The 18,831-nt window shown below is 42.0% G+C and overlaps 2 protein-coding genes across 10 annotated transcripts in view; one reads left to right on the top strand and one right to left on the bottom strand.

Moving 5' to 3' along the window:
- The window catches only part of LONP2 (lon peptidase 2, peroxisomal), a 135,697-nt gene extending 120,527 nt beyond the window's left edge, over positions 1-15,170 (bottom strand). For 3 of the 4 annotated variants that reach the window (XM_070262929.1, XM_070262930.1, XM_023636920.2), the window contains exons 1-2: positions 14,711-15,140; positions 8,232-8,466 (exon numbers count right to left, since the gene is read on the bottom strand). In XM_070262929.1, the coding sequence (XP_070119030.1) occupies positions 8,232-8,466; positions 14,711-14,943 (468 nt within the window). In that variant the 5' untranslated portion in view covers positions 14,944-15,140. Of the gene's footprint in view, positions 1-8,231; positions 8,467-14,710 lie in introns of all 4 variants that reach the window. The other variant, XM_023636919.2, reaches the window with a different exon arrangement.
- The window catches only part of ABCC11 (ATP binding cassette subfamily C member 11), a 72,757-nt gene continuing 66,203 nt past the window's right edge, over positions 12,278-18,831 (top strand). For 4 of the 6 annotated variants that reach the window (XM_070262922.1, XM_070262925.1, XM_070262921.1 and 1 more), the window contains exon 1: positions 12,278-12,372. The gene's annotated coding sequence lies outside the window, so the exon portion shown is untranslated. Of the gene's footprint in view, positions 12,373-15,240; positions 15,349-18,831 lie in introns of those variants that run through there. The other 2 variants (XM_070262924.1, XM_070262920.1) reach the window with 1 other exon arrangement.

The raw sequence follows: 18,831 nt of genomic DNA, 5'->3' as shown, positions 1-18,831 counted from the left end.
ACATTTCTTTTTCCTGCCTCAGCAATATGGAAGCAAGTTCTGAGACAAATCTAATCCTCCAGGGTCCCTAAGGGCACTCTAACAGGCAGATCACCACACCCACTAGTTTTAGGCATGAACCATAAGTAAGAAATACATCTTTATCATGCTATCCAGTACTTAACACAGCAAAACTCAACCTACACTAATTCACAAATGATGAGCGAATCCCTCATTTAGTCACTCTAATAAGATTTCATATGCCAGTAATAATCAAACCTCTCAAAAGCGCCATAATTTAAGAACCTATCCATCACCTGCCTAGAGTCAAGGGGATTAAAGCATAATTATGATGAAGCTTTTCAGGAGGGAGAAATAGACAATAAAATCTGAAGCGTCTTTCTCCTAGGAATTCAACCTAAGAAAATAAAACAGTTGAAACTCATTCTCCAAGCACTTATTAATATGAACTATTTGTAGGACACAAGATGCTGCTCAGAACAAGATGGCTAAAGCAGGGATGAATTCAAGTTTGGTAGGGGAAACAGCCCTACAAGATAAATTTCAATACTAGGTGATAAGCATTATATTAAAAGGGACGTATAAGGGATCCTGGAGACACAGGCAAAGGACCACTAAGAGCCTATGAGAGTTGAGAAAGCATAAATCGAATGTGAAAATTCAGAGAAGGAATAACCCTCCCAGCAGAGAGAAGAGAAGGCAAAATTATAGCAACAGGAAATAACAAGATGTGAGGCTCTTTGCCGTACAGCATGGCTAGAACTATGGGTATAAATGGGAGCAAACAGAGTTGTGAAGAGCTCGAATGATATACTGAGAAATTTGAACTTTATCCTACAGCCATTAAAGTCTTTTACTTAGGCAAGGGGCCTGCCCAAAACTTATTTAGAAACACTAGTGAACAGGATAGCTCAGAGAGAAAGGAAACAAGAAGGAGATCAGCTAGGAAGCTACTGAAGAAGTCTACTGATGAGGGCTCTAGAAGGAAATGTAGAAGGGGATGAAAGCAAAGCATCAATTGGACATAATCCTAACGTCTAAAAAGAGGAAGGATAAAATTATAATATCCCAACTCAAGGAAATTTATAAAAGCACTATGAAAATTAGACATGGACATGAAGACAAAACCTAAGACTGAATATGGACCAAGTCCAGAAGACCAGCAAAAATTAAATTAGATGCATAATGGAAGTAAAATTATGGTGATGTTTCTCTCTAAAAATTCCTTTAATGTCATGACAAAATCTTTACATGTTTAAAATTTTTCTGTTGATTCAAAGTAGGGAGAAGTAAAGAGCAGAGTGAAAGAAGCTATGAAGCTGTGTCCAATAGAAGAACAAGACCCAGGGAGCATAACCCAGGAAAAGGAAGAGAAATTCTATATCTCCTTCTGCATTCCTAAATAGTATAATCACCTATTCCACTTCTGAAACAGAAGTTTCTTTCTTCAGACTAAGTTCCTCCTTTCAGTCCCACAGAAGCTATAGCTCCAAATTTTCTATTTTTCTACTGTTGTTCACCACTCTAGAAGTATGTCACTTCAAATGTCACGGGGGACAAATACCAGACGTTGTGAACACTTACTCTACACACTTTTTAATGATCAATGGTGTTTAAAATCAAGACCTTTAGGAGTGACATCAGCAACATGGCAGAGTTAGCTCACCCGGGACTCCCTCCCTTCCAAATTACAACCAAAATGAGCAACTGCTTTCCAACCAAAAAAAAATCCTAATAACACAGAAATCATCAGAGACCCACAGCAGCCAAACAAAAGAGGGCGGAGAGGCTGGAGCGGCACTCAGAGGAGCTGGAACAGGGTAAGAGAGAACTTCACTCCCTCCCCTAGAGACTGGGATGGCTGCCACCGGTGAAGGAAGGAGTGGGGGAGGGGCCAGGTGACCGCAGGATCGTCCTGAACTCCCACCACCCATGCAGCAGAAACTCTCTAACGGGGGAAAGCTTTTGCATGGGGGAACCCCATCAAGCCAGGGCTCCGGGAGACCAGAGAGTGAGAGCTGATTAGACTCCAGGTCTGCATGTGAGAGAAAGTGCCCCTCCTCCCCCAACCCGCACGGTGCGCTACCATAGTGGCTGAAGGTGGAAGGCTCAGAACACAAGGCTCTCGACCTCCTTCTAGTGGCGACAGGCTGTAACTGCAACCGAATAATAGAATCATGTGCAAAAACCGCTCCTCTACCATCCGGCAATTTATAAAAGCTCCAGATCAGAAGGAAGACAATAAAAACACACAATTAAGTCCTGAAGACTTGGAAATGGGTAAACTAAGTGACAATGAATTCAGAAGAGCTAACATCAAAAAACTCAATGAGGTAAAGGGAAACAGAGAAACAAATCAACGAGTTCTGGAGTTATTTCACAAAAGAGATAGAAACTATAAAGAAGAATTAACCAGAAATACTAGAGATAGAAAATACAATGGATCAGATAAAACAGAATATGGATTCCCTGAATGCCCGTGTAGATACCATAGAGGAGCAAATCAGCATAATCGAAGATAGACAGGCTGAATGGCTCCAGACAGAGGAAGAAAGAGAAGTAAGAATTAAAAAACTGAAAAAAACCTCTGAGAAATAGTGGACTCAATGAGAAAAATGCAACTTAAGAATAATCAGAATTTCTGAGGGCGTGGAAAAGGAAAAGGGAGCAGAAAGTGTGCGCAACAACATAATAGCAGAGAACTTCCCAAATCTAGGGATTGAGCGAGAAGTGTGTGTGGAGGAAGCTTTCGGATCTCCTAGATGTGTCAATGTAAAAAGACCTACTGCAAGGAATATAGGAGTAAAACTGGCAAAAATGAATGACAAAGAAAGAATACTCAGGGCAGCAAGACAGAAGAAAATAACCTACAAAGGAACCCCTATCAGACTTCCAGCGGATTTCTCTACAGAAACCTTACAAGGTAGGAGACACTGGAATGACATATTCAACACTGTAGAGGATAAAAATCTTCAGCCAAGAGTACTCTAGCCAGCAAAAATATCCTTCAGATATGAGGGAGAAATTAAATCTTTTCCAGACAAACAAAAGCTAAGGGACTTTGTAACCAAAAGTCCTCCACAACAAGAAATCCTCAAGAAGGCTCTCATACCTGAAAAAGAAAAAAAGGGAGAAAAGGGTCACAAAACAGAGAGTAGGGAGACAGATAGAATCAGAATAGGACAGCAAATATTCAACTATAGCATTAGGATAAAGGGAAGGAAATCACCAAAGTAAAGTCAATCTTATCACTCTAACCACAAACTCACAACACAAGTTGGAATAAGAGATGAAAATAAATATTTAGGAGGGGAGGAGGAAAGGGACTGAATCAGTTTAGGCTAAGGTAGTAAGAGACAACCAGAAAATGGACTATGTTATGCACGAGTTTCTGAACACAAACTTCAGGGTAACCACTAAACTAAAAAACAGAACAGAGACACAAAACATAAATAAGGAAAAACCTACGAAACCCAGCATGAGAAATTGCAGAAGTCGATGGGTAGTCTAAAACACACAGGACAAGAAACAAAGAACACACAGGAAAACTGGAAAACGAGCGACAGAATGACAGCATTAAGTCCACATGCATCAATAATCACCCTCAATGTAAACGGATTGAACTCTCCAATAAAAAGACACAGAATGGCAAAATGGAGTAAAGAACAAGATCCACCAATTTGTTGCCTCCAGTAAACACACCTCAGTTCTCAGGACAAATGCAGGCTCAGAGTGAAGAGGTGGAAGACAATATTCCAAGCTAAGAGAAAACAAAAGAAAGCAGGTGTCGCAATACTCATATCAGACAAAACAAACTTCAAGATACAGCAGGTAAAGACAGACATAGAGGGACAATATATAATGATCAAAGGGACACTTCATCAGGAAGAAATAACGCTTATAAATATCTATGCACCCAACACAGGAGCACCAAAGTTCATAACACAACTATTAACAAACCTAAAAGAAGATATCAAAAATAACACAATGATACTAGGGGACCTCAACACCCCACTCACATCAATGGACAGATCATCCAGACAGAAAATCAACAACGAAACAGTGGAATTAAATGAAAAGCTAAACCAGATGGACTTCATAGACATACATAGAACACCTCATGCCAAAACAGCAGAATACACATTCTTCTCAAGCACACATGGAACATTCTCAAGGATAGACCATATGTTGGGAAACAAGGCAAGCCTCTACAAATTAAAAAAAATTGAAATAATAACAAGCATCTTCTCCAATCATAATGCTATAAAGCTAGAAATTAATTACAAGAAAAAAGCTGAGAAAGGCACAAAGATGCGGAGACTAAACAATATGCTATTGAACAAGCAATGGATCATTGAAGAAATTAAAGAAATCAAAAAATACCTGGAGACAAATGAAAATGATAATATGCCATACCAACTCATATGGGATACAGCAAAAGCTGTATTAAGAGGAAAATTCAGCACAATACAGACATCTCTTAACAAACAAGAAAAATCCCAAATAAGCAATCTTAAACTACACCTAACTGAATTAGAGAAAGAAGAACAAAGTCCAAAGTCAGCAGAAGGAGAGAAATAATAAAAATCAGAACAGAAATAAATGCTATTGAAACAAAAAAGGCAGTAGAAAGGATCAATTAAACAAAGAACTGGTTCTTTGAGAAGATAAATAAAATTGAGGAACCCCTAGCCAGACTTACAAAGAAAAAAAGAGAGAAAGCTCAAATAAACAAAACAAGAAATGAAAGAGAAACAACAACAGACTCCGCAGAAATACAACAGATTATAAGAGAATACTATGAAAAACTCTATGCCAACAAAATGGATAACCTAGAGGAAATGGATAAATTCTTGGACTCCTATGATCTCCCAAAGCTTAGTCAAAAAGAAGCAGTCACTTTGAACAGACCAATCACAAGGAAAGAGACTGAAATAGCAATCAAAAGCATCCCAAAGAATAAAACCCCAGGACCAGATGGCTTTCCTGGGGAATTCTACCAAACTTTCAGAGAGGATTTAATACCTATCCTTTTCAAGCTATTCCAAAAAATTAGGGAGGATGGAACACTTCCTAACACATTCTATGAGGCCAACATCACGCTGATACCAAACCCTGACAAGGACAGCACGAAAAAGGAGAACTACAGGCCAATATCGCTGATGAACATAGATGCAAAAATTCTCAACAAAATTTTGGCAACCCAAATTCAGCAATTCATCAAAAGGATCATACATCATGACCAAGTGGGATTCATACCAGGGACACAGGGATGGTTCAACATCCGCAAATCAATCAAGGTGATACACCACATCAACAAACTGAGGAATAAAAACCACATGATCATCTCAATAGATGCAGAGAAAGAATTTGACAAGATCCAACAGCCATTTATGATAAAAACTCTGAACAAAATGGGGATAGAAGGAAACTACCTCAACATAATAAAGGCCATATATGACAAACCCACAGCCAACAGCACACTCAATGGGCAAAAACTGAGCGTCATCCCCCTGAGAACAGGAACGAGACAAGGATGCCCTCTATCACCACTCTTATTTAACATAGTACTGGAGGTCCTGGCCAGAGCAATCAGGCAAGAAAAAGGAATAAAAGGAATCCAAATGGGGGGAAGAAGTGAAATTCTCGCTGTTTGCAGATGACATGATCTTATATATAGAAAACCCCAAAGAATTCATTGGAAAACTTTTAGAAGTAATCAACAACTACAGCAAAGTTGCAGGGTACAAAATCAATTTGCATAAATCAGTAGCATTTCTATACTCTAATGACGAACTAACAGAAAAAGAACTCAAGAACACAATACCATTCACAATTGCAACCAAAAGAATAAAATACCTTGGGGTGAATTTACCTAAGGAAGTGAAAGACCTATACAACGAAAATTACAAGGCTTTTCTGAAAGAAATAGATGACGACATAAAGAGATGGAAAGACATTCCATGTAGATGGATTGGAAGAATAAACATAGTAAAAATGTCCATTCTACCTAAAGCAATCTACAGATTCAATGCCATCCCAATCAGAATCCCAATGACATTCTTTACAGAAATAGAACAAGGAATCCTAAAATTCATATGGGGCAACAAAAGACCCCAAACTGCTACAGCAATCCTGAGAAAAAAGAACAAAGCTGCAGGCATCACGATCCCTGACTTCAAAACATACTACAAAGCTACAGTAATCAAAACAGCATGGTACTGGTATAAAAACAGGTGCACAGATCAATGGAACAGAACGGAAAGCCCAGAAATAAAACCACACATCTATGGACAGCTAATCTTCGACAAGGAGGTAAGGGCATACAATGGAGAAAAGAAAGTCTTTTAACAAATGGTGCTGGGAAAACTGGAAAGCCACATGGAAAAGAATGAAAATTGACCATTCTTTTTCACCATTCACCAAAATAAACTCAAAATGGATCAAAGACCTAAAGCTGAGACCTGAAACCATAAGGCTTCTGGAAGAAAACGTAGGCAGTACACTCTTTGACATCAGTATTAAAAGGACCTTTTTGGACACCATGTCTTCTCAGACAAGGGAGACAATAGAAAGAATAAACAAATGGGACTTCATCAGACTAAAGAGCTTCTTCAAGGCAAAGGAAAACAGGATTGAAACAAAAAAATAACCCACTGAGAAAAAATATTTGCAAGTCATACATCCGACAAAGGCTTAATAGCCATAATATATAAAGAACTCACACAACTCAACAACAAAAAAATCAAACAACCTGATAAAAAAATGGGCAGCAGACATGAACAGACATTTCTCCAAAGAAGATATACAGACGGCCAACAGGCACATGAAAAGATGTTCATCATCACTGTGCATCAGGGAAATGCAAATCAAAACTACACTAAGATATCACCTTACACCCATTAGAATGACAAAAATAACTAAAACAAATAGTAACAAATGTTGGAGAGGTTGTGGAGAAAAAGGAACCCTCAGACACTGCTGGTGGGAATGCAAACTGGTGCAGCCACTATGGAAAACAGTATGGAGATTCCTCAAAAAATTAAAAATAGAAATACCATACGATGCAGCCATCCCACTACTGGGTATCTATCCAAAGAGCTTGAAGTCAGCAATTCCAAAAGTCCCATGCACCCCTATGTTCATTGCAGCATTATTTATAATAGCCAAGACATGGAAGCAACCTAAGTGCCCATCAACAGATGATTGGATAAAGAAGATGTGGTATATATATACAATGGAATACTACCCAGCCATAAAAAAATAACAAAATTGTCCCATTTGCAACAGCATGGGTGGACCTTGAGGGAATTATGTTAAGTGAAATAAGCCAGATAGAGAAGGATGATCTCTGTATGACTCCACTTATATGAGGAATTTAAAAATGTAGACAGAGAACAGATTAGTGGCTACCAGGGGAAAGGTGGGCTGAGGGGTGGGCACAAAGGGTCAAGGGGTGCACCTACAACACGACTGACAGACAATAATGTACAACTGAAATTTCACCAGATTGTAATCTATCATTAACTCAATAAAAATTAAATTAAAAAAAAAGAAGACCTTTAGACACTGCCTGATCCTCACAGATCTAGTTCTAGACTACAGCAATAGAAAATAGAAGACTATGTTTTATAACGTATTTCAATAAGGTTTGAAACCGTCAGTAAGGAGAGGCGCTTTCTGTTCAATCTAGAGTTAACAAAAAAGTCAAACCCAGAATTAAGCAGTCAAATATTTAACGCATGCCCAACGTGTGCTTCCCTCCCCTCACTCCAGTTGACCAAGGCTTCAACCAAACTTGAAATCAGTCTACCATGGGCTTGACCTTCCTTGCTTACTGCCAGTCACAGTGTGACCTTGACTTCTGAACCAACATAACTTACATAATTTGGTGCCTAGATATTCTAGTGACAAATAGCTTCTGTGCAGTATTTTAACTTTTAACATTACTTAAGTTTAATAATTATATGGTTTGGAGACACCAGAAGTTACAATGAAAGGTGTAGAAACACTCTTTGGAAAAATTTTAGAAAGTGTTGGCTAATGTCTTAGAATGATTTAGGTACAATCTTAGGGAAAAGCACACTGAAATTAATATATTAGAACATATTACTAAGTCATTTAAACATACACTACCCTAAAATTTCACCAATCAACAAATCCATCATATCTTAGGGCAGCAAAGGAAGCAAAGAAAATGGGGTTTTAAGGAAGAAATAAAAGCGACTCACTTGTACTGCATATTTGTAAAACTGCTCTGAGAGTTCTCCCAGCTCCTCCCTAGTCTTACAGGTGTTGGGAAATTCTTCAAGCCGGTCCAACTGCTCCACTTCAGCGACAGGATACGGCTTCTCTTTTAAGACCTGTACAATCTGGAACCGGCACAGGCCTGTAATCAGCAGAGTATAGTGGGGCTTAGGCCAGTTACTGCCCACAACCTGAACTGCCAGGGCAGCCGTCCCAATCCTGAAACACACACAAAACATGAGTGTTACAAACGTTCAATACGCTAGCAAAGAAACCTGCCTCAAAAACGTGTTGCCATTTCTGAGAAATTCATTTAAAAACAAAGAACATCTAAACTGTAAATGAATTATTTCTCTAATTTAGCCCCCAGTACATGGTCTATCAAGTCACTACCATCAGCTGTGGGGCAAAGCAGGCCATCTCATTCTAATCAGCACCACCTTTAAGAATTAGGCAGAAATTCCTAAACATTTGGATTATTTAAGCATAAAAACGTAAAAGTAGTCGACAATTAGAAAGCTTAAATTAATTCTGCCAACTAGGAATGAGGCAATCTTACAGCAGAACAAATATTGGCATTTTAAACATTTAAATATAAACAGCATGATGTAACCCAACCTAAGACATCTCTGTTCCACTACCAGTTCTGCTACTAACATCAAGAGGGGATCTCGACACAATCTATAAAACTTCTACACATCCACCTTATCACAAACTGCCGTCCATTCCGGGAATTAGCACAGATGCCCTTGAATACTGAAGTTCTAAGTGTGGGGCTAAATATTCGAGGCCACACATTGGCATGGACTGAGGAGAAAGACCTGCACCTCCAGAAGTTAAAGCTCGCTCTCTTCTAAGCCGTAATCACCTCAGCTGATAGGAGCTGGGCAAGTCATGCTTTATTTGAGCCTTGGCTCCTTATCAGAACATACAGTTCTGACCAAGTCACATATAAATTTCATTCACACTAAGGAAGTCTCATCCAAACTAAGCCAAAGTTATACCAAACAGAAAGATCGACATTCAGAGGACACTTCCAGATCCCAAAGTAAACATGTTCTCCCCTCAGCCAGAGGAAGGGCTGTAATTTCAGAGCAGAAACTAGAATTAAAATGCCTATGGCTCTCAACAGCCTGGGAACAGTAATAGTACAGTACTGCACTTGCCCATCTCCAACGTCCTGGGTGACATACAAATACAGCAGGTGAACGTTTTAGCGAATTTGTTTACTTCTATATGCAGTTGATTCTTGATTACTTGCTTATAAACTACTCATTCTGCAGACTACGTGTAGCCTTCGGCTGCCCTCTACCACTCAGTTTATTCCGAGCTATGTCCATCTCTCCTCCCCACCTTTCTAGTTCTATCACGTGTACAGGGGGTAAAAATGGATTTAAACCACAACTGAAACCAAAAAATTAGGAAGATAATTGGGTGGGGAGAAAAACCATCAGATACTTTAAAAACTTGAAGCCACTTGGCAATTATCTACTCTTTTGAGTTATTTGTGTTTTGGGTACTTTTCTTCAGTCATTAAGAGTAGTAGGTTCTACCTCCCGTTTCCTGAAAACCAACTCTGATGGCCTGAAAGAGTCAGCAATACCTAAATTGATCAGAGACCAACTAAGACTATAATCCACTGCCTAAGCTTATACAATGCAGAAAGAATTCACAGCTGTGTCTACAAGAAACACCAACAGACAAGAAACCGGATCCCTGCCCGAAGGAGTTTACAAACCAGAAAGCAAGGAGAAACCAGAGACAGAGATGAGACAAATCCAAACCACCAGGTTAGGAGACAAATTTAATGACTCGGGCTACGTAACTGATCAAAGATGAGACTAAAAATGAGGTTTTTTTACAAAGCAAATAAAATACTTTTGTTAACTGAAAGGAAGATGTTCCAAACTGAGAAGAGATTAATACTATGACAATCCTAATTAGAAAAATAAAGGTTTTAAATATGCCAATTAGTTCTTACTTTAAACCACTCCTAGTTGACTAGAATGTACCCTTTCTAAAAGAAAACCCCACAATTTGTGAAACAATAGAAGGCCAGAAACAAGAGTACCGGGTGAAACACATTTTGGGTGAAAAGCTCTGTGAAAAAGGACCATGTTTAACGTTATTTTAGACAATTTCTATTGTATTTTGGGCTCTAGGTTTTACATATAAAAACAGGTATTTAAGTAAGCAAAATATTCAATCAATCTAATACTCTCCCTCTAACGTTGATACATAACAGGCTTTAATATCAAGTTAGTCACCTTTCTAAACATTCTACTTCTATTAATATGTGTCTTACTAGGCATGACCAAAAGCAAACATTTTGATTTTGCAACAGGTCCAAATTTATTCATGCAAATGAGTGGTGTTCTTTCCTTTTTGGTAGTAGCTCTGAAAATCTACACTGTAGTAACTGTGATATTTTACAGTTCAAAGAATTTTTGAAACTCCTAACTGAGATCTACTTTTGGAGCTGTAAAATATTATTTTAATCCAGAGTCTGACTACAATGTGTACCATTTGTGTAATTTGGAAACTGTCTTAGATGGTCTAAGAGTTCCAGAAGTATTTGAGAACAATGGGAAAATCTACAGCAGCACCACTGCAAATAGCAGTTTTCTGAGAGAATATTATGTAAATATGTAATCTCTAGTCTAAACGCCAAGCATTTGCTATATATTTTTACTTTAAAGCTCTCCACTTTTCTTGTAACCCTCCATCTTCCAAGTCCTTTTTGTAATGACGCTAATTCATTCTGCCCATATTGAAAGAATGTGGGGTCCCCCACTCCTCCTCCCAGGCTCCAATTGTGAAATCTACATTTAAAACAACCAACTTGGGGAATAACACCACTAACATATAGGGTTATTGCTTTGCAGTTTACAAAAGGCTTTCCTAAGTATTATTTCATTCTACGCTGCCCTTCACCCCTGTGAGCAAGGCAGCTCTGTCTCCTTATTATAAATGAGTAACAGAATGAGCATAAATGAGTAACCCTTCAAGAAGGGTAAACAGGTTAGTTAGCCATGGTTACAAGGATAGTAAATAGCCATAGGGGACCTGAACTAGGTTTTATGACAAAATTCACTCTTTTCTCACCACAACAGAAAATATGAATTTGTACCTACAAGAAGTAGAAAAACAAACACTTATTACTATAGCTTCTAAATAGCTGAGATCCTGGAAAGCACACCTATTATTTAATATCCAATGTTTACATCCTAATGACACTTAATGAAGCTCTGGAAACAAAAGCTAGACATTGCTGGGGAAGAACCACCAAAACGTCTTTTGAGTTTCTTCTTGGTGTCACTCTACTTATCTTCTTGACTATTTGATGATTTTTGGCAAAGTTTATGATTAATAATGATTGAGAAAGAAGGAAGGACTGTTAGGACAGCCCCAAGTTCCACAATAGGTGAGGCATGGGTGCTACAGGATTGATTTTCACTCCTTTCTTAAAACTTCATTTCTGAATCTAAGAAAGGCCAGTTATAGACAGATCTTCCTTAAAAAGAGTAAATGCAGATTTAGGAAAATCTAAGTAGAGTTACCCATTGGGCACGTGATAAGATTAAATTTGAAAATCTTAGTACTATCAGGTAACATTTTTGAAGCCCTGGGAAGACTAACAGCACAAACAGGAGTAATGCATGGACAAGGGGTTGATCCAAATTACGAAACTGTGTATCTGCTATATATAAAGCATTCATTTCTTGTTAGACAAATGCCAATGAAACTAATTTGAGGTCTCAGAGATGAAGAAAAAGCCAAGAAGAGGCACTGAGAAACCAGAACTATGAGAAATTGAGGCCATGTACCCCAAAGCACAGGTTGGAGGAAGACTGGATGACCATCTTGAAACGCATGAAAGGACGGTGTTCAGGAAGCACTAAATGGTTCCCCATTTCACTAAGAAAACAATGGGTCACCCAGGAGCCACCAGAAATACAGTGCAGTTAGGCAGGGTGTCCTGAGGTGGCATGGGAGCCAAGTTCCGTCCTGCAGGGACAATCCAAAGCTCCTCCTATAAAAAGGTTCCTGTGTCAGGCAACACACCCGAACACTAACATGCAGAAAAGGACTGTGCTGTGCAAAACGGGAAACGAGGTGGTTCAGGTAAGTCAACATCTGGCCCTGCTACTTTGTGTGGCAAAGCATTTCTGCTGCTCCTTGAAGATGAAGCCATCTTCACCCGGATGGTCTAAAGGAGACAGGAGCAGAGGCCTGGCCTTCCCTCTAGGGCACTACTACCATCCGGAAAGCAGGTAACCAACCGGGTAAGGACAGATATCTGAATTGAAAGAGAATAACATTATGGATAACTCAGTATTTGTATTAGTAAAGCTTTCCTTTTTACTTTTTAAGGTAAAGAGTGTTTAAACGTCATATTAGAGAAAAAGGACATTGGAACCTAATACGAAGGAATGCAATACAACCTTTCTATATAGACTTTTCAAGCAGCAAACAGTATTTCTAGGACAAGTAGATGATCTGGAGGGTCCTTACAATGCTGGAATTCTATGAAGAATTTTCAGTGTACATTTCCAACCTTACATGATTAAATGTTAACAGTGCTATTCAAGTAAAAGAAAGGCAGCAATATGAACATCAAGGATCAGATTACACATCATCTGAATATTAGTGATTATTTCCATGCAGCAGAATGTATTTATTGTTGTTTTGGAGGGATTTACATAAAAGAAATTAAAAATCCTCCAAAATCTGGCCAGAGTAACACCAACAAAACACATCAAATGACTACTCAAAAATACAACTAAATCTATTTTTGAAGTTCACAGTGTACCCCTGGGGAAGCACCATACATATGCACAATAGAAACAAAACAAAAAAATCTATCATGAGCACTCTTGCCTCAAGAGGCAACTAAGTGCCTGGGCACAGAAAGCAAAAAATTATGGGAAAAATAAACAGAGGCTTAAGGAGAGGGGTCATATGAAGGGAAATCAGAATCCAACACAATTCGCCAGAGTGTCCTCAAACTTGGAAAGCATCCAATTCCACCCAAGCCATCAGCAAAGCAAATCAGATGGGAGCCTCAATGTTTTCCAAGCTTGAGAAAAGCAAGGCTTTTACTATGCAGACCAGTAATGGACTGTTAGGGGTCTTTTTACTTTATTTTGTTTTAGGAGGGAGGGGAGAGGTCTCAATTTCATTTGAGAACTTGAGGAAAGCTAGAGAGTCTCCTTAAAACAATGTACATAATCACAAAATTTTAGATAAAAATTAGGCATTCCTAATCTTCCCGAAATCCATTCAGAGTGAGGAAGCCCTACCTTTATAAAAGGATAACTGTAGGTGAATGAGGGGCTCTAAACTGAAAACCTCTCAGGAGTTAAGGACAGGAGGCAGGGGCTTGGGAGGTGCGTGTGGAGATAATAACAGCATTTGTTGAGAGCCGACTATATACTAGCATCGTCCAACAGAAATACGTGAGCCACATACCTAATTCTAGTAGCCGCAGCATAAAGTGAAAAGAAACAGAGGAAACGCTAATATTTTATTTAAACCCAAAGAGCCAAAATATTCCATTCCAGCATTTACTCTATACAAAATGTATTCTATACTTCGTACAAAATGTGCTCTATACAAAATGTATTCATCAACAAAACATTCTTCACACTAACCTGCCAAAATCCAATCGGTACTGTACTCCTATAGCACATTTAGGGTGACCACCCTGTTTGTCTGGGACTGAGAGGTTTCCTGGGACATGGGACTCTGCCCAAACCAGGACAGTTTCCGACAAACCGGGACAAAAGTGGTCACTCCAGTCTCTCGACCTGGACGAGCCACATTTCAAGAGCTCTCTAGCACATGTGGCTCGCGGCTGCAGTACTGGACAGCACTACTACGGATAGAGCGGGCGCCAAGCCGATTACACACACTAGTTCATTTAATCCTGTAACACACCTAAGCGACGGATGCTGTCAGCGTCCAAATTACGATGAAGAAAGAAAACAGGCAAGGGTGAAGTCTGTCACCCAAAGTCACACAACTAGGGCCACGGTGTTGTGCAACCTAGTGTGAGCTTGGGGCCTAAGACACGCTAAATAGGACAGAAGGAGCAGCGACAGGGAGGGAGACAAGGGAACATGTGGGCAGGAAAGCCCTCTAGAAGGAAACAGCAGGACCGAGGGGAAGAGAAGGGCGCGCAAGGGGCGCGCAGAAAGGCGCCCGAAGTTAACGCAGCGATGGCGGGACGCGACGGAACGGGGAAGAGGAACGCGCGGGCAGCTCGGGTCTCAGCGAGCGCAGGAAAGGCGGCGCAGGCAGGAGGGCAAGGGACGCGAGCAGGAGGGCCGGTGCGGAGGGCGCCGGCCTGGGGTGCGGAGGCCGGGGCGGCGAGGGCACTTCAGAGAAACCGCGCCCCGCTCCCCGGGGCCGCAGAGGCAGGCGCGGCAGCCAGGCCCGGCCGGCAGGGGCCGCGGCCCACCTGTGCAGCGGCGGCAGGTCCTGCGCGTCGCTGGCCGGGTCGGGCGTGTTGGGGATGACGCCCAGGATGGTGCTCTGCAGCGACGTGCCCTGGAGCAGGCGGCTCCGCACCAGCTGCAGGTTGCGGGCCGAGTCCACGCTGGTGCGCATGGTGGAGCCGGGCAGCAGCACGCCCTCGTGAGTGAGCAGCAGCGGGAGGCGGCTGGGGATCTGGATGGGGCTCACCGACGACATGGCGGCAGCCGCGGGAGCCGGGGCCACACCGCTGCGGCGGCCGCAACCAAGATCCCAGCTGCCGGCGCGCCGCCGCTTCCGGGCTCACGCGCCGCCGCTTCCGGCCCCGCGCTACGGGCCGACCCCGGCCTCACGCGCCGCCGCTTCCGGCCCCGCGCTACGGGCCGCCGCTTCCGGGCTCACGCGCCGCCGCTTCCGGCCCCGCGCTACGGGCCGACCCCGGGCTCACGCGCCGCCGCTTCCGGCCCCGCGCTACGGGCCGACCCCGGGCTCACGCGCCGCCGCTTCGCGCCGCCCCTCCCGGAGCTGCCTGGGAAGACGCTGTCGTACATATGCGAAAAGAGGCGCTCTGCTGCCCGCTGGGACCTTCCCTTCTCCAGGCCTGCTCCTCTGCTTTCTCCTGAGGTTCACTCACAGAGCAGTCCCCTACTTTGTGTTCACAAGGATGATCATATTTGAATTATATCCACCTGAAATGCTTTTAACTTTTCATTCGAATCGATGTTAGATTTTCAAAAATGTTGCAAAAGTATAATAGCCTTCTCAGCTGCCCATCGTCTTACATAATCACTTATAATTGTAACAACCAGGAAATTAACACTGTTGTCTAGTCTATAGAGCACACCTAGATGCCAGTTTTCTCATTAATGTCGTTTTTTCTGGTCCGGGATCCCACTTTACATATAGTTGTGCTGTCTTCTCAGTAATAGTTTTTGTTTGTTTAAAGATTAGCACCTGAGCTAACAACTGTTGCCAATCTTCTTTTTTTTCTCCCCAAAGCCCCCCAGTACACAGTTGTACATTTTCAGTTGTGGGTCCTTCTGGTTGTGGCATGTGGGACGCCACCTCAGCATGGCCTGATGAGCGGTGCCATGATCTCGCCCGGTATCCGAACCGGTGAAACCCTGGGCCCCCGAAGCGGAGCGCACAAACTTAACCACTGGGCCACAGGGCTGGCCCCTCAATAATTGTTTTGTTTTTTTCTAACCTTGGTATTTCAAGGAATACTGGTCCATTATTTTGTAGAATGTCCCTCAGTTTGGGTTCATGTGATGTTTTCTCAAGCTTAACCTATACATTTTTGGCAGGAAGACCGCAGAGATGGTGTGGCCTTCTTAGTGACACGTGATAGCTGAATGACTTAGTGATGGCCATTTTGACCTTGAGTACTTGGTGAAGGTGGTAGGTGCCAGATTTCTCCACTGTAAATTACTACTTCCGTCTATATAAGTAATAAGTATTTTGTGGGGAGCTAATTCTACATTAATTAATTTGGAATTCTGTAAGAAGAAGCTGTCCCATCTCTCTCATTTATTTACTTATTCAATTTTTTTATGTTAGTATGGATTCATGGACATTTTTTTTTTGTGGATTGTAACCCAATAATATCATGTATTTTGCTGCCTGAAGTTTCGCATTTGGCCATTGGGGGTCCTGTCACATTGGAATTTGACTTGGGTTTGGCTGTAGCTGGCAGAGGGAAAATTTTTCCCAAATGTGAAGTCCAGCAACGCTCTCAGAATCCAGGAGGGAACTGAAAATCCATTCAAGTCAACAAGCATGCATTGAAGGACTGCTAGGTGCAAGGTCTTGGGCTAGCTGTGGAGGGGTAGAGAGCATTACACAAGGCAGCATCCTACCCTCACCGTCTCCGGGCCAGGGGACAGTCTCGGAGATGGCTGAGTCTGATACAGGACAGATGGAGCCGTGTTTGTGTGTGTGCAGCAGATAAGGGAATGGAGAAGGCGGGTGTCCTAGCTGCTGCAGTGGAGGGACAGGGACTTGGAAACGTTCACCCAAAGCTCTTTCTCTGACATGACTGCACCTTCTTTCATTTATTCACTAGACAAATACTTTTTGAATACCTACTAGGTACTGAATCTTACTTTAGGTGCTGGGGATGCGTCAGTGAACAAGACAGACAAGGTTCCTGCTTTCATGGAGCTGACATTCTAGTGCACAAAACAAACAATGAGGAAGGAAAATAATTTTGGATAGTGATCAGTTCTTTAGATGGTCAGAGGTGGCCTTGCTGAAGAGATGACCACTGAACTGAGCCCTGCACTATGAGGAGGCAGCAATGCAAAGATCAGGGGTGGGGCGGAGGGGACAGTATTCCAGGCAGAAGAAGCAACAATTGCAAAGACTTTGTGGCTTGAATGAATTTAGGATGTTTGAGGAACCTGTTCCTGGAATTTGCTGAGCTTGGGCCCAGTGGCACTGAGGAGGAAGAGAAGTAGGCAGGGTCAGGTTAGAGAGGGTACGAGGCCCTGGTAAGGAGCTGGGGTCTTATTCTGGGCCTGATGCAAGCCATTGGTGATTTCAAGTTGTGGAATAAGTTTTCTGGCTTATGTTTTCAGAAGATCATTTCAGCAACTGGTAGAGAATGGAATGTGAGGGTTTAAGGTCAGAAGCAGGGCAGCCAGTTAGGAGGTGGTGAGGATGCCCAGGCAAGAGGTGATGATAATTTAGACTAGAAGCAGAGGAGTCAAGCTATGTTTGAATGTAGCTTCAACAGAATAGGCTGCTGGATTGGACATATCGAGTGAAGGAAAAACAGTTGTCAAGGATATCTCCTAGGTTGGGACCAGAGCCTCTGGGGCCTAGAGAGGAGTTCAGCTGATAGCTGAATATCCCGGATACAATCAGCAAGCTCTGATCACTTCTCTGGGTGTATACTGTGTACACTACCCTGTGGTAGACTCTGGGGGTGATCCAGAGATAAAATATGCAAGGCACAGCTCCAGAGGAGCTTACCTTTGCATCAGGACCTCTCCAAGGCCAAGGAGGGATGAGCTCCATTTTCTGAGGCTATTTTAACAAGGAACTTCAAAAACCGTCTTATAAACTTTCCAGTATATTTTTTAAACACTTATGTTTAATGCTTTTAACATACACACACAGACACCTAACAACAACAGACAACATAAGTATTCTACTCACATAAGAAGGGCTGGATTTGTTTTTTGAAAATATAAATTCACAGTGCCCTATGGAAGATGTGGTATGGGAATGGGCCCACAGTTAAGTTGCTTGCTTGATGAACACGTCCTTTCGATCCTCTTGGTATATCTCTGTGGTGGGATATGTCAGCCCACTTGGAAAAGCGTCAGGAGTCTCAGTGTGGAATCTTCAGCGATCATTTGGCCCTCCTGGCTCCTTCTTTGACAGGCTCTGCATCTACTTCCCTCATTTATACATCAAAAATTTATTAAGTATCTACTATGTGCTGGGCACTATTCTAGATTCATGGATACACCGGTGAATAAGACAGACAAGGTCCCTGGTTTTAAAGAGCTTACATTCCAGTGACGTAGCAGAAAATAAATAAGCCAACAAATAACTAAGTGGCAGTTTCAGAAAGTGATATGTAAAGAAAATATAATAGGAAAATATGGAGAAGGTGGTGGGGAGAGGAGTACAACATTAGCTAGGGGGTCTGAGAAGGTTCCTCCACAGAGGTGGAGTTTGAACTTGGACCGAAGAACAAGAAGGGACCGGCTCTGCAGGGAGCTGGGAGGAGGTTCTTGGCAAGATATCAGGACTAGTGCAAAGATCAAGGTGGGGAGGAGCTCTCCAGTTTCTGGAAGAGAAGAGAAGACCAAGCACTGGGAGGCAGGGATTCAGCAGTCAACAAGATGGCCGGTGCTGGCCTCCAGAAGCTATTGGAACGAGCAGAAGGAAATAAACCCAAGAGCAAGCAAAGTTAACTAGCACAGGGAACGAATGGCCTGGAAGGGAGAGGTATGGGGAGGAAAGTCGAATCCTCTAAACGTTTTCGGGGCTTCTGTCCCCTTGTACTGGGCACCTTCCTTACCCTCTGGTGCACCTTCTGGCCTTCAACCCTAGACCCTACTGGGTAAGTGATAGGAAAAATGAGGAGATAAA

The sequence above is a fragment of the Equus caballus genome, chromosome 3, assembly GCF_041296265.1.
Source record: "Equus caballus isolate H_3958 breed thoroughbred chromosome 3, TB-T2T, whole genome shotgun sequence".
NCBI classification, from domain to species: Eukaryota; Metazoa; Chordata; class Mammalia; order Perissodactyla; family Equidae; genus Equus; species Equus caballus.
This window is presented reverse-complemented; position numbering and strand designations above follow the sequence as displayed.